The following is a 15652-nucleotide window of genomic DNA, read 5'->3' as shown; positions in this document are numbered from 1 at the left end:
GGTAGCACCATAAGACCTAAAACTATTAACATTTTCCCATATATCCCAAATGTCACCAACACTAGTAATTCCCATGGCTCAATAACAGACTAAAGTTTGGCTCCTACAAGCACACAACTAGTATAGCAGATAATATTGAAAATAAATAAAATAAAATATAATAATTATACCTTTATTTGGCCAACAAAAAACAAATGCTAACTAGGATCATTAAAAAAATATCAATATTTATACAACACAATAAATTGACTTGGCCCATCCCAAAAATCTCCATGTTAGATTTGTGCTCATATGCAAATGTAGTTTGATCTCAGCCAGTTAAAATAATATGTGCACCTCACGAGCTCTGTAATTAGGATCGAAGCCAGGAGGGAGACTTATATTTGCTTGTGGAGAACATTGATTCGTGAATATTCTCATCCCAGAATGGTATGGATAAAGGAATTCAAGTCATTGTGACAAGCATAAAACCTAAATGTCTTGGGTGAACGACTTCACCTCTTGCCACGAGGTCCAGGTCCAGATCTGGGACCAGGAAACCGAGAAAACTGAAGCCGCAAGTGACTAGACTCAGGATTGAGTTCATCAACTTTATAACCTGCACCATCCAATCACAATATCAGCAAAAACTATGAAATTTGGGTACATAATTATGTGAAAAATCATTAACCACTGAATTCAATTCCTACATACTGGGTGACCAAGAACCCAAGGAACACAGCCATTAGATTGCAGACATAACTTAGATTGAGTTTCTTGTTTCTTTAACCATTAAGCTCTTCATTGAAATAATGGCATCTAAATGTGTCATTTAATTGAAGAACTTGACGGCAAGGATGTAAGAAACTTTCAACTAAATTTTGTCCTTAGCTTGGTGACCACAGATACAGCTGATGGTGATATAAAAGAATATTCATTAAACTGGTGAAAGTGATGGTGATAGCAGATAATGGCATACCATTAGAGAACAGGAATATTCCCAGTGATAATCATTAGTACAACAAAGGCAGACACACTAGAGAGCAGGATGACGATGACGATGACATTGATATTCGTAGTTAATAGAACAGATATATTTGTATGTGTTCATTTTATGAACTTCAAAATGAAAGACGGTGACAAATGGAAACATGGAAGTTGGTACTTGGCACTCATTTCTCACGTGTTCACCACTTCAGTTACTATGACGTAACAGGTAGAATAAACCTTTACATCACAGACAACTTACATATTAGATATTCAGTCTAACAAAGTGATTTACCACTTTCCAAGTTTAAATCATTTTAGTTCAATAGAATATTGAGTAATTTCATGAGTTGGATAAGCATATCATACTTCTACACTTTTAGTGCAATGTTTTTCCCCCAGTATGATTCAAAATTATAACAAAACATCCAAAAAAATCATGACAACTTAATAACCACAACTTGGTTCAAAAGGCCAAAAACCCATGGGAATTCTTCAATTTTCAGAACCTCCATCAAGTAACCCTTGTGCTGTGAGGATTCCTAATTTCCTATTAGATGACTAGAACAACAAAAACATGAAATTAATTTCCTTTGATTTCAGCAGGTAACAAGAAATGATACCTTGCAATGCACTCAGAGCAGTTGCTGCACAGGCCGGATTTGCAAAATCCACAAAACAAAGGATTAGAGGATCTCCACCACGCTGCATTAAGCATGCATTTCAGCATAAAGAGTAAGGAACTTTCAACCAAGAAGCAGAACAACGATAAAACAAGTTAAAAGAGGACAAACAGACAACTGCTACAAACAGTACACTTACATGTTTGGATTCTTTGCTCACAAGTCTTACTTCTCTATATCCAACAAAAGGGCGAAAAATATCTAAAAATGACATTAAGGACAAGACAGTTGAAAGTATGACAATACAATTCCTATACAGTATCTGAGAACAAAAATAGGTAATTTAAAATATATGAAGTGACAAGACAGTTGAAAGTATGATTATACAATTCCTATACAGTATCTGAGAACAAAAAGGATACGAGCCACTTCCCGTCTCGTACTGTCAGATGGAAGACCTTCAACATATAAAGTACTTGAAGCATCTGGGGGTAGAGGTACAGTCTCAGGTCCAGGCATGGAAGCTGCATCTACTGGTAACTGGTCACCATAATTGACATTCCGTCCACCTCGTGCAAGATCATGACCACCACCAGGATGCCCCATGACAGCAGGATCAGTTAGTGAATGGCGTGGCAATCCACCAACACCCCTTTCCAAACCAACACTGCCAATTGCGCTGGCTTCCCCCGAGTTAAACGAAGTAAGCTGCTTCATAACCAAAAAAAGAACTTTTCAGCAGACAAGCTGTGAAAGCACATCCTCACACAAATAATGTAAATAAGACATGTTAAGATGTTACCCCAGCGCTTTGAAGGTAGCGGTCAAAAGCAGATCCAAGTGTTTTAGTGTCCTTTAGAATTCGGTGACCAGTATGGTCATCATTTCGACCAATATAATTATGCATCTCATTGCCCCCTGAAGTCAGACCAGAAGGTGAAATATCTGCAATGTAACAGATTCTAGTCTTACAACTTCTCTAATAAAAAAGTGAAGCTGAAAATACATATCTCTATCATAGAAGTTTTGCCATATGCAATGTCATATATCAATGCCATCCTGACAATGCTAATCACTGACTGACTAGTGACTATATATAAAATACATCTAACAAATATGCCAGATGCTAGCAAAACACAGATAACTAAACAGCGCATTCTCCATAATGAAAAGTGTTCATAATAATATAAAGAGCAGGGTGCACTCACACAAACACGGTTGTTGACACCTATCAAATTATCAGTTCATGCCAAGTAGCATAAGCAGTCAAACATTGTTATTTGACTAGTTGTATTAGAGTAACTACTCAAATTGTAGTGACTCGACTCTGTTAACAGACTTGTGCTTTTACAGCTCTAAGTAGATACACAGTTAGTATTCTCAACCATGTATATCACTGGTCTTCCTTGCAACATAAGTCAATTCTTTTAGTTAGCTTTTAGTAGCACAACACATAATTTCTCTAATAATTGATAAATATTTTCCTTCATTCTCTCACATTCCTGTCACATCTGAGAAACTCCAGCATTATTTTCCTTTGCAAGTGTGCTAAGGCGTCTCAACTCAGATCTAAGCTCAAACAAGAAGAATTATGATAAGATTCAATCTCATGGACTTATAATTATTACGGAACTTCTGTGCCCTCAATAAACTGCAGAACGGATCCTAACGGTGCACAATATTGAAGCCTAGATGCTTGTTCAAGAAGCATGAACTGATAAGCATCAACAATCTACTCTTTTGAATGTAGCTCAAGCTTTTCCAAAACAGAATGCTGTAGCATCAAGCATACAAACCTCTCCATTTTATACTCAGCAACAAGTCCCTCAGTATAGTGCCACTCCAGCCCATTCAATTCCAAGCATATCCCAACAAAAGATAACACCTCAACCCTTAGTCACAGCCTTGAAGGGTTTTCTATTCAAGAATGGTTTTCAGATTCTCAAGCCACCCACCATGTAACTACAGGACCTGCAGAATTCATTCCAAAACTTTGCATTATCAGGTTTGGATAAGATCTTAATAAGCAATGGGCAAGCAAGGGACAACTCTGTTTACTTTGAATTCCATCCTGCTTCTGGTTTTGTCAAATTCCTGACCCTTGTGAGGTACTCTCAGGGTTTTCTTGGTTCAGATGGGATCTATCAATTTCACAATGTTCAGCTATCTAGGGGGGTAGCTTACTTCCTCTGGTATTACTTTACCTTCATTTCTCCTACTATGGTCTATGGATAACTATATATCAACTATTCCCACTTCCTACACCTCTTGGCACTGTTGTATATGACACCCTCACCTTGAAGAATTTAAAATTGAATTTCAACACAGTAATATGCCGTTGGATTACTGAGTGACGTTTTGTTTGGGAACCTTTAGCATTCCTCATCTACTACAATCAATACCACTTTTTTTGAGCTGATTTTTAATGATCAATGGGCACTGCTCCCATAGTCTCTGATATAGAATTTAGGTGACAAGGATAGAGAAACAGAGAGAAGAATAACAGAACAGAGAGGATATATGAAGAGAGATAAGAGAATCAGAGATCAGAGAAACTGAACACAGCACTTCTTAATTATCATTTCAGTTTCAGTCTATAAAATACATCACCCATCCATTATTTATAGGCAGATACAAACAGCTTACAGTTATAAAATCCTAAATGACAATAGCTTCCAAACACACCAACTAACATTCTTTTCTGTCAATTTAACAAATCCTATACCAATGAAGCCCACTGTCAAATTAATTATAAAGACCCTAACTTTGAAATTCTAAAAATAGTAGTCGCCTTAGGGTGTGTTTGAATGGTCGGAAATGTGAAAGAATGGCATTGTGAAGAGAAAGAGAGAAAAGAACGAACCGTATTCAGTACGAGGTCGTTTAAGCATGGCGGAAGAAGGGAGAAACGGCTGCTGCTGCCGATTCCAGGAGCCGTCCGTCATGGCGAGAGAGAAGAACAAGTTATGGTTATGGTGATTGATTGGTGAAGATGAAGATCCAATCACAAACCCTAATTCGGAAAACACCAAACCCTAAGCGTTGGTCCGTTTCTGCAAATAAAAGACAAAACTTACAACCCCACGGATGGGTTGGTCCGTTATTTTCCAGGAGCCGTCCGTTTTTTTTTTTTAGAAAAAAGAGAAAATAGCTACTGGTCACAATTATGTTGAAGAAAAAACATCACAATTTTTTATTCACAAATTGTCGGCTGCAACAGGAGCTTACAGAGTGTAGTTTGTGTGTATCTGTGTTTTTCCCCTCTTTAACTGAAGATAACTTGTGTGTGTGTTTTCACACTAGTACAGTCAACAAACTGCGAGAAAAAAAACATAAGTCATAAGAGTCTTGCTTGCAAGCCCACATACAAAGCTTAATAGACCAATATGATCGACAAAATTACTTTTCAATGGCCATGATTTTCATCTTATCTCCTCACATGCTTTTATACCAATTATATTCCTATATATAATAATTTTATTATCATATTATCCAATACATTATTTTGTTAAGGCAAAATTATAAAATTGATCCCCCACTTTATCTCTAATTACGGATTTGGTTCCCCTATAATTTAATTTACAAATTTGGTCCTCAGTTTTATAAATCAAATCCTTGCAAAATTGGTCCTGAAAACCCGATTTGGACATTGACCGTTAACCTCAAACGTTGACTGTAACGTGTCAATGTCATATGTCAACGTCTGAGTGATTTCCTATAAAGACTTCATTTTTTATAGGTAAAATTGCATTTTTGGTCCCTCAGTTTTACTCCAATTTCGATTTTGGTCCCCCTATAGTTTAATTCACACATTTAGTCCCCCAGTTTTATAAATCTTTTTATAAATTGTTCCTGCAAAATTGGTCTTTTGAATGGTTTAGCCACTAGTGCTAGAGACATGATAAGTCTTGATAAATCTTGCACTTCTTTTTCATCGCAAGTTTTCACTCACTTGGAACCTAAATAAAAATCACTTTTTGTCTCTCTCCCACTTCCGGAGTTGTTCAACTTGGGAAAGTGACGCATGAATCCCAACCTAGGTCTGAAATACAACTTCTCTAGTGATAAAATTTGGCTGAATTTATAAAAAGATTTATAAAACTGGGGGACCAAATGTGCAAATTAAATTATAAGGGAACCAAAATTAAAATTTGAGTAAAACTGGAAGACCAAAAGTATAATTTTACCTACAAAAAATGAAGCATTTACAGAGAACCACTCAGACGTTGACACGTGACATTAACACGTGGCATTGATGTGTGACAGTCACACGTGACATTGACACGTTACAATCAACGTTTAGGTTAATGGTCAATGTTTAAATCGGGCTTCCAGGATTAATTTTGTACGAATTTATAAAACTGAGAACCAAATTTGTAAATTAAATTATAGAGAAACCAAATCTAAAATTGGAGATAACTTGAGAGACTAAAAGTGTAATTTTACCTTTTCTTAAATCAACATATAGTGCTCGAAACTATATATACATTATTTTCTTAAAATCAACACATAGTGCAAATTATTGTGAAATTTGTTGGAAAAGTGACATGCCGAGGAGAGGAGACTATAGACTTTTGGAGGAATATGGAGTTATGCCATATGTAAAACACCAAAAAGTTATGGGAAGAATGACATTTTGAACAGAGATTTGTTACCAGAGAAATATAAATGAATAACAGGGAAAGAAAAATTCCCAGTACCTTTTTTCTCTATCTTCTTTAGGATGGAATATATTCTCTATTATTATCAATGTAACTACAGTACTTCCTTTTGAGTCCGGAGCATTGCCTTAGGTCAGTAGAAGATTCAAGATAGGATCATTATTCAATTTAGTATATAACTGTAGTTCCAATTTGTACCCACAATACAAAGTATGCACTATAGTTCCAATTTTCTGTTCTTTTCTTTACTTCAGTAGCGGCTTAGAAAGTTATCAATCCTTGTTTGCCTTTTGGGAACTGAAGGGAAAGAACAAACTAAATTAAAGCAAGATAACTAAGAGTAATCAAATGTTAGTCTTATAAAATTTTTAATATTTATTTTTTGTATTTGGGAGGAATAATTAAAGCGTATATGCAACTAAACTTATACCATATTATATAAATCCTAAAATAAACGAGAAAAAGTAAAGTTATTACAGAAAATATACAAAATGTGATGATGATAAGTAAGTGAATATGTAAGGTAGTGCTTGATTTGAATTTTTTTTTTTAAAAAGAAAATAGAAAATAAAAGTAAAAATATGTTTGGTTAAAATTTAAAAAATAATTTTAAAAACAGACCTAAAATTAAAAATAACAAATTAATATTTTCAAATTTTTTTAAGAAGCGAAAACGTAATAACATCTTAGAATATTTTTTAAATCTTAAAAATTTGAAAATGTAAATTATTTTTAAAAAATAAAAACCAAAAACAAATATTCAAATTGAATGGGCATAGACTTGATTCCCTTAAATAAGATTAAGATTTTGAGTTCGAATATTGTGGATGAAAAAAAAGGTAATGAAAAAGAGAGACACGTTAAAAAATGACTAGTAAAATTTTTTCTACTCCACCCAAAAGAAAATGATGAATATGCGTGTATTGTCGTTTAGAATCGATTTACTCTAGGATTTGTTTGTATAAGTTTACATAAGGTTGTTCTAATATAATTCTTTAGAGCTTTTTTAAGTTACAAACTTTAATTTGTTAGAAAAATATTAGATTAGCTTTTATATTTTTTTTGGTACAAAAACTTAAAGTAGCTTTTATATGAAAAACTAATATAATACTTTTAATATATATATATATATATATATATATATATATATATCTTTTAATTAAAATTATATTTTCGAAAAAAGTTAAAGCAACAGACCCTAAATACATACCTTGTAGAGTTACTAATTTTTGCATTATTTCCGTGCGTGTGTGTATATTTCTTTCTCTCTTACGCGTTTCTCCGTCAATATAAATAGAGCACTTTCATCATCAATACTAGCAGTTTTGGTATCAATAAACATTTCAGGCGTAAATTTGAAGTTTTATCTCCCTTTTTTTTTTTTTTTTTTACCTCTAAGGTCGATGACGGGTCGAATGGTAGCTTTCAATCCGTAGAAGAAGGACAATTTTCTCAACATTATCACACCAACAATAATAATCTAATCAATACTCTCAGATCTATTCGATAGATTGAAATAAAATGGAAAGAAAATAAATTAAAATAAAAATTTTGAATTAAAATGAAATGTAAAAATATAATCACATGATTTTATTGTTTATTTTGTTCTTTTTTTATTCTCTTTATCATAAATCCTTAAAACATTGATCTAGTACCGTGTATTTACGATTAATACTCTCTTTACAGGCACTCTAACTTGTACCCGACCACATAAGTGTCTAAACTTTTAGACCAATTTTGTTTGAATTGTTTCCTTTCTCCTATGAACTAGCATAGAGCATTCTTTACGAGCACTGATTACAACACAAATCAACCCCCTCATCAATCTGTCCCTAATTTCTGTCTCTGTTTCCACACAGAACGTGGGTCCAACTTTATCCGTCTCTTCTCTTATTGTTGTGCACTCCATGGCCCCCCTAACTTCATTGTCCAACTCTTTATTATGGTCTAAGAAATTAAAACCCAATTCTTTTGCTTACCCTATTCATGCAGCACTCGCCACATTCATCAATGTACCCTTGTGCATGTGTACACTGACACTAGGCGCGTTTCCATTTAAGATAAATAACCTTATTTGTATATATGACACTAAGAAAATTGTACCAAAATTAGATAATCTTTTCTTTTTCTTAAAGGCAACCATTTGTTTACACATAAATTACTTTATTTTGATAAAAATAAACTCCTCAAATTGTATTCTGATTGAATGCTCTATAGATTTTAGATCCCAAGTCATTGATGAAGGACATATATTTACATGTTGCTGTGAGACTTAGCACAACAGTTTCGGACTTTCAGTTCCATAGTCGGCCATTAATTTCCATGAAGGCCCACAGATTCACCTAACCAGACAACACTCACCCTATTTTGCTCCCTATATACTATATATCCTTATAAATAAAAATATATATAATGTTTATCCTATCTTTTTATTTATTAAGTCATTTTGGCCTACTCTTTTGGCTGGTTTCTATATACTATCACAACTTGTGTGACTCAACACTTAAGAACACCTTTCCCTCCCCTGAGGACCCGTTCCAAGGTCTCATAAAGGAATTTTCCTAGTCTCTTTTAATTTTTAATTGAATAAAAGTACTTCATCCATCGGATCTCGATTATAAAAAAAAATGTGTTTCACACTCATTAATGAAACTAGTTTACTTCATTAATTAAATTGTATTATTTCTAATTTTCTTTTTAAAAAAAGCTACAAGCAGTTGCAAAAAAATAAATTACATCCCGACTATATTAATACTTATCTTCCTACACCCTCAACTAGCCAAAATATTATAGATGAATATAAAAGAAAAAAAATAGGAAGACTATACCAAAACTCATTACACTAGTTAATTTTATCAAATTATGTCATTCTTAATTAAAAAATAACTTTTTTTCTTAAATTACACCTCATTGGAATCTAATATCAATCATAAAAAAATTGATCTCATTAAAAATGAAGTATATTTTGAAAATAATTTCATTAAATAAAATTTTATAAATTGAAATTTGTTTATATTTAAAATTAAAAAAAATTATTACTTATATTCAAAACGGGAGAAAGTCCTCAAGTTGTCTCATTTATTGCTACAAGCCACCAAAAGCCTAACACAAATATCACCCCCAACAGCCAAATCTTAAAGAACATGACATAGCATTTACTCCCCCCATGTTTCCGCACACACCGGCGTCGTTCTATATTGTAATATTGGTAATACCATTTCCACTCTTTCACATATGCTTCACAAACAAGCCACTCTTCGCACTACAAACACCCCAAAAATTACTTTCATTTATTAAGAGTGTGTGAAACTCAAACCATCTTATAGCATTTCTTCCCCCTCCATTCATTATCCCCTTTTCTGTTTCAACATTTTTCTCCCCCTTCAACAACTTAATCCTCTCTCTCTCTCTCTCTCTCTCTCTCTCTAATTCACTCTTTTTCTTTCCTTTCTGAGGTTCTCTTGCTATAAAGGAAGGTGAACTATTAAACTCCCTTAATGGATAGAAGATACCTCAACTTGGTTCCAGTGCTGATGCTTTTGGTAATATGTTTTGTTGGCCATAGTTATGGTGCTAGACACTCTAATCAAGTTTTCAAAGTGCAGCCCAGGGGAGAGGCTTTCCCTCCAAGCTTCTTTGGTTTCTTGCCAAAAGCAATGCCAATACCACCTTCAGGGCCTTCAAGGAAACACAACGGCATTGGATTACAAAGCTCAATGGGGGAACCATAGAGGGGTTGGATATGTATCTCATATATTCCTTCCTCACCATTGAATCTCTTGATAAATTTTTTTAAGGGTAATGTACATGATGCCTTATTTATTTGTATTTTAATTTGTCTTTACCTTTTTGGTTTTTTTTGGTTTACTTCCCTCTTTTCTGGTTATTATTTTCAAGATCATTTTCTAGACAAACAGTTTCAAAATGAACTGTTAAAAGGGTATATGTAGATTATTTATTATTTATTATTATTAGCTTCTTCACACATATATGTGAAGGATATGTATATCTGGACAAGCTTTAGCTAGCTTCAGACAGCTTTGTGATAGAACCCTTGAGGGTTCAAAGCAAGAAATGTTTTGTGGCTTGGCTTAAAGATAAAAGGTGTTGTACTTGAAAGCAAAGAGAAAAAAGGTGACAAACCTCTCAAAGTTGATGTGTATCTACTTGATGGCAAACCTTGCACAGTTGATGTGTATCTACTTCTTCTGCTTCTGTTTCTTTCAAGTAAGCTTTTTGTTTGGTAAATACGTGCAAGCTGGCATGTGTGTTAGATTAAGATTTAGAAAAGTGGAACTTTCAATGAATATTATTGACAATATGTATGTAAGATTAAGATTTAGAAAAGAAGTTGCATTATTATTGATTCATGTGACTACAAAATCATGCTTGTGTGTTCTTCGAAACTTAGAAATTCTTTCTCTGAAATCTGGAGTTTCTATGCGTGCAAAAACTGATAAAGGGTAGTAACTGTAGCTAAGAGTGACCATACATTCTCATAAACTTTCGGGAAGTGACGTGAGAATCGTCCATTGTTGCGTTTTGATTTGATTTTAGTTAGTAGCTAATAAATGTTCGTACGAGGACTCGATTTCCCTAGCCATCCTACACTGCACCCCCTATATATATTGCTTCATCATTTTACGTGTGATTTGTGTCATTTTGCTCGTCTAGTTATTTTAAATCAAGGATATAATCTAAAACAAATCAAGGATAATCTACAGTTTTATTTTATTTATAATCGCAATTTTTTTTCCAGTTTTTTCAAGTTGGTGAATAGAAAATGGCGTTGCAAAGACTTTTTTATGTTAAAAGTTTCGTAATCTTATGTACTACAAGGGTTTTAGAAGGATGAAAAATTCTAGGATGATGAATTTAATGATGGAATTCTACACAACGAATGTAATTATGTCTATAAGTTAGTGTCTACGACGGTTGAAAAATCTTAATTGCAAATATCTAGGACAAATCAAAATGGATGACACGTTCAAACTAATCACAAGAGTAAAGCGACTTGTTTTAGTTCACAGTTTTCTCGAGTTAAAAGAGAAATGAAAATTAAATTAGCCCCTCAAAATGCTAATTGTTTTGGGTGGGTAAGCTGTTTCAAATCATCGTATCGTGATTACAGACCTAGCTTTGAAGCCATGTGTAACCCATTAATTATAATGGTCAATTTCAAAGACGAAATGCAAAGAACGGCTAGTCAAATTTTGAACTTTGTCGTAAAATGAAATATTTTCGATCTTTTTTTTTTAAGTGATATTAACGTGGAGTGGAGTATTTTTAGTTTTATTTATAATTAATATTTATAGAAGAATTTGATTGATTATAGTAAGATTTTTTTTCTTATCACATTTTTTATCTCCAAGAACTTAAAATTATATTTATAAGGTCTGAGACCAGTACTCTTTGGATCAACCGTGTTTCAACTTTTTCTTAAGTGCTTTAACAAGAATTCTTTAATATTCTCTTAATTATTAAAAAAAAGAAGCATTCAGAATCCGGGAAAATATTGTTTATATTTTAATAATTAAGGGATTATTAATAAGATATAAGCATGTTTCATAAACTTTTCTAACTTTCACCAAAAAAATAAAAATAAACTTCTCTAACATACGATAAATGATTGAAATAGAAATTGTAGATGAAAAATAAAAAAAATATTATCTTCAAATTAATTAATCAAGAAACTATTATAACAACTTAACAAATGTGCTCTGAAGGCATACATTGAAAAATTCCTTATTCTATTAACACGTATATATTTTAAGAATAAAAAGTGTTTGATTTGACTTTTTAAAAGTTTAATAGTTATTTTTAAGTTAAAGTTAAGAAAATAAGTTTTATAGTTAAAGTTCTTGCTCAAACTTTTAATTTCTATGCTTAAGAGTTTTATTTATGTTTTAAAAAAATGGATGGTATGTTCTTGAATATTGAGATTCGAAAAAAACAGATAAATCGAAAACTTTTAAAACTAATTGATTTTTTAAAGAAATTTTGATTAATTTTCTTACAAGCTCATTTTCTTGAAATGTTATTTGACCTGACTTCTTCTAAAGAGATATCCAAAATAAAGAGGATCAAACATGACTTAATACAGTATTATGTCTCCAAAGAATTTTTTATTTTTATTTTAAAATAATAAATATAAAATTTATTAATATCTAGAAATTAAATTTTTTTAACATTCGATTCCTTTTGTGTAATTAATGAAGAGAACTATCATAAAAAATATTAGAAAATATAAAACGACTCATATTTCAGTTGTTTGAATGTATTTAAGTCAAAAGTGGTTAATCAATATTAAACTTTAGAGAGTCTCATTTCCATTGGGTTTGGTTAAACAAAGAGGGCCTTTTTTTCTCATTTCCAGTGGGTTTGGTTAAATAAAGACGGCTTTTCTTTTCAAATTTCAGCAAATGTAGTAACTTCCACTGAAAGGGGGTGACTTAGCTATTTAATTTGGTGAACATGTAAAAACTAGTTTCATTGTCGGTGCCAATACAGGAGTTTTAAAGTTCTTTAGTCATATATATACGAAGTAAGATGACAATAATTACCTCCCTTTTATTAAGATATCAAGGATCTTATAAAAATTTATCAAATATTCGTTGACTTTGTCATCTTTAATAAGTTTTCTTTTTCAATAATACTTTTTATATCCATAAACTCGAATATGATAAACTTTTTTAAGTGGTTATTATTTCTTTTTGTTTTGTGATCTTATAAGTATATGAAAATAAATCATTCTAGATTTATTTTAAACAAAATTTATTTGTATGTGTGTGCATTACTTAATAGAAACAGTTTTTTTGTTCAAAATTTGTATTTTTAAAGTTTTAATTGAACTTGAAACCTTATTTTAAAATCTATTTTACTTTAAGGCTTTTAGGTTTGTTAATAAATTTATTTTGGAATATATAAGTAGAATAAGGGGTTAGTAAATTAAACTTTTTTTGGTATTGTTAACACCCTAAAATTTGTTGAATTTAGATTGAGTGATAAGGTACTAGCTTGGAAATATGGTTGCTAAGCAAAAAATAGTTTAGTTATAATGAGTTGAACAAAGTTACTAAAATGCCGGGACTGGGAGTTACTATTGGCATATCAGTCTCATTTGGGAAACTAATGTTAGTTTAGAATGATTTAATTATATATAGTAAATTATATTTATCCTATATGATTTAATTATTAATTAACATTTTATATGTATGCCCTAATTTTCAGAGGCTTTATTGAATTCCCTATCTATACCAGCGACTTATTCGAATCCACCATATACACCTAAGTACCTAACCACACCTAATAGTCTTCTTTCCCTATTTTTCTTCTCCATTTTTTCATTTCTTCAATCACATTAAATATGAGAATATTGCGTATATTTTTCGGGTCAAGATTTTTCTTGACTGCAATCGAACTAATCAGTTAGTTGACTTGACTCATCATAAAGGTGTCTCTTGTCTATTACAAAGCTCCTTTCTGAATCTTATGTAAAGAGATGACAAAGAATGCACGATAATATTAAATGAGAAATGTGCAGCCTTGTAGAAAAGTTTTTTTGGGTTGCTTATGTATCTATGTTGTAGCTATTTTTATCATATATTCTAAGTGCTTTGCCAACCAATTAGGACCATTTCTACCTCAATCTTTCTCGATCATTTTATTCTCTATCAATTATCAACTACATGTTGAAGAATCAAGGTGCACTTACTTGACTGGTTCTACTATTATGTACGTGTAAACTTGATGAAGCGTTTGTAGCTTAATTATATGGATATATAAAGTGCGTGTGTCAAACCCACTTGAAAATAAAAATTAATTAAATAAAGGCCCGATTGTAACTTTTCTTGTATGATGTAGGTAGTAAGCCAATGTTCCAAGCAGAAGAGACAACAGTATAATTCTCTGAAGATTTCGTATCGCTATGAACCATAAATTAAGAAACTATATCTGCTATGATACCAATAAAGTTGTTATCGAAGAGAATTTCGCACCTCATTAATATATCTTTCTAGCATTAATGCTTTTATAAAGAGTACATAACTACTAGTTTGTATTTGAATCCGATAGAAAATGGAACCACTTGACCTAGAAAACAACTAAATCGACGGGTGTAATAGCCACAATTTCACATGCGATAATAGGGGAAGTAATACTTTTTCAAAGTCAAAACAAACCTATGAACCAATCTTATATGTTGCAGACTTTGGATTTGAAAGTTAGCGAGCCTTTAATTAATGAGTATTGAGACTGGATACTTGATATTAAGTGTTAAATTTGATGGAATGATATATTTAATAAATTTAATTAGAACGTGTTGACACAGATTTTTTACATTATCATTTAATTATATGATAAGATTATTAAAGTTTACATACCTTCTTAGATTTTATATTAGTTTACAAATAATGAATAATTCTCGAACATAGAATTTATGTTTTTCGTCCAAAAAACCAATATGCATAATCGTATTATACAAGGTAAGCATCCTTTTTGGACAAATACTAGGTAAGTGCTTTTGAGAGCTTCTTTACATGCCAATTTTATATTTTCAATAAAAAAAAAACTCTCAAAAACATTTATGACCTGTATCAAAACAGATCTGTAATCATTTGCCAAACTTCTCAGTCAAGTTTGTTTTGTTTATAGACAGGCAAATTTAGTAGTCCATGTTTTGCTAGGGATGCTATTCTTGATGCTAGTCTAGTCGTATATCATACTACACATTTTTATATCTCTTCATTCATTATTAATTATGAGTTAACTTTTTCAAAAAAAAAAAAAAAAGAAGACACATGCAAACCAACCAAAAAAGAACTACCAGACAGGAATGACCCTAACCTATGAAACCACATATTACAGAGACCAAAAAAGAAACAATAATAATCGCACTTCATAATTCAATTGATTCAGCATCTAGAAGATCTCAAAGAGAACCACACACCATAGATAACTCCAGTCATAAATAACGATAATATTACAAAAAGGGATGATATTGTTAAACTCATAGCATCTAGAATATCTCCCTAAAAAAAGCATATAGAACATCTTCCACTAACAAAACCTAACAACTAAAATTTGACGGATAAAATTTTTAAAAAACCTCAAAAAAACACCATAGTTATATACGCAAGGGATTCCATAGTTAACTCTTAGCATCTAGAACGTTTCAAAATTCAAAGTGATGCTATAGTTAATTCAACTAAACTTTTGGCATCTAATTATAAATTTGATTTTATACCCTAAAATAACAGCGCTTTCATGCATGTATTCTTACCATTGGTGATGAACTGATGATAGCTACAAGTGCTCGCATAACTGGGAAACCTTTTTAGTTCACAACCAATTGTGCAACATCGAGTACAAAATGTACTCCCTGTAGTAAAAATTAAATAATAA

The 15652-nt window shown here is 31.9% G+C and overlaps 1 protein-coding gene across 5 annotated transcripts; it reads right to left on the bottom strand.

Moving 5' to 3' along the window:
• Positions 1 to 189: 189 nt before the first annotated feature.
• LOC100812551 (RNA-binding protein 2) lies at positions 190 to 4897 on the bottom strand. 5 transcript variants are annotated; one of them, XM_014773035.3, is made up of 7 exons: positions 4453 to 4585; positions 3386 to 3560; positions 2392 to 2534; positions 2012 to 2300; positions 1789 to 1850; positions 1590 to 1671; positions 190 to 598 (listed from the first exon to the last, which is right to left on the bottom strand). In XM_014773035.3, exons 2-7 carry the CDS (start codon positions 3438 to 3440, stop codon positions 495 to 497), a joined length of 735 nt encoding a protein of 244 aa, XP_014628521.1. In that variant the 5' UTR covers positions 3441 to 3560; positions 4453 to 4585; the 3' UTR covers positions 190 to 494. The 5 variants fall into 5 exon arrangements, with proteins under 5 accessions (XP_014628521.1, XP_003556144.1, XP_006606160.1 ...); XM_003556096.5 differs by lacking the exon at positions 3386 to 3560 and having other exon boundaries at positions 2392 to 2507; positions 4453 to 4897; XM_006606097.4 differs by lacking the exon at positions 3386 to 3560 and having other exon boundaries at positions 4453 to 4891.
• Between the last annotated feature and the right edge of the window lie 10755 nt (positions 4898 to 15652).

This window comes from Glycine max, chromosome 20 (genome assembly GCF_000004515.6).
Source record: "Glycine max cultivar Williams 82 chromosome 20, Glycine_max_v4.0, whole genome shotgun sequence".
Taxonomy (NCBI): Eukaryota; Viridiplantae; Streptophyta; class Magnoliopsida; order Fabales; family Fabaceae; genus Glycine; species Glycine max.
Note: the sequence above shows the minus strand (reverse complement) of the source record. Positions and strands in the feature narration are given on the sequence as shown.

Coding starts and splice junctions, on each gene's coding strand:
- LOC100812551 (XM_006606097.4), bottom strand. CDS start 4,534: ATGACGGACGGCTCCTGGAATCGGCAGCAGCAGCCGTTTCTCCCTTCT. Junction 2,301..2,391: donor GCTACCTTCAAAGCGCTGGG/GTAACATCTTAA, acceptor TTGGTTATGAAG/CAGCTTACTTCGTTTAACTC. Junction 1,672..1,788: donor TGAGCAAAGAATCCAAACAT/GTAAGTGTACTG, acceptor TGCTTAATGCAG/CGTGGTGGAGATCCTCTAAT.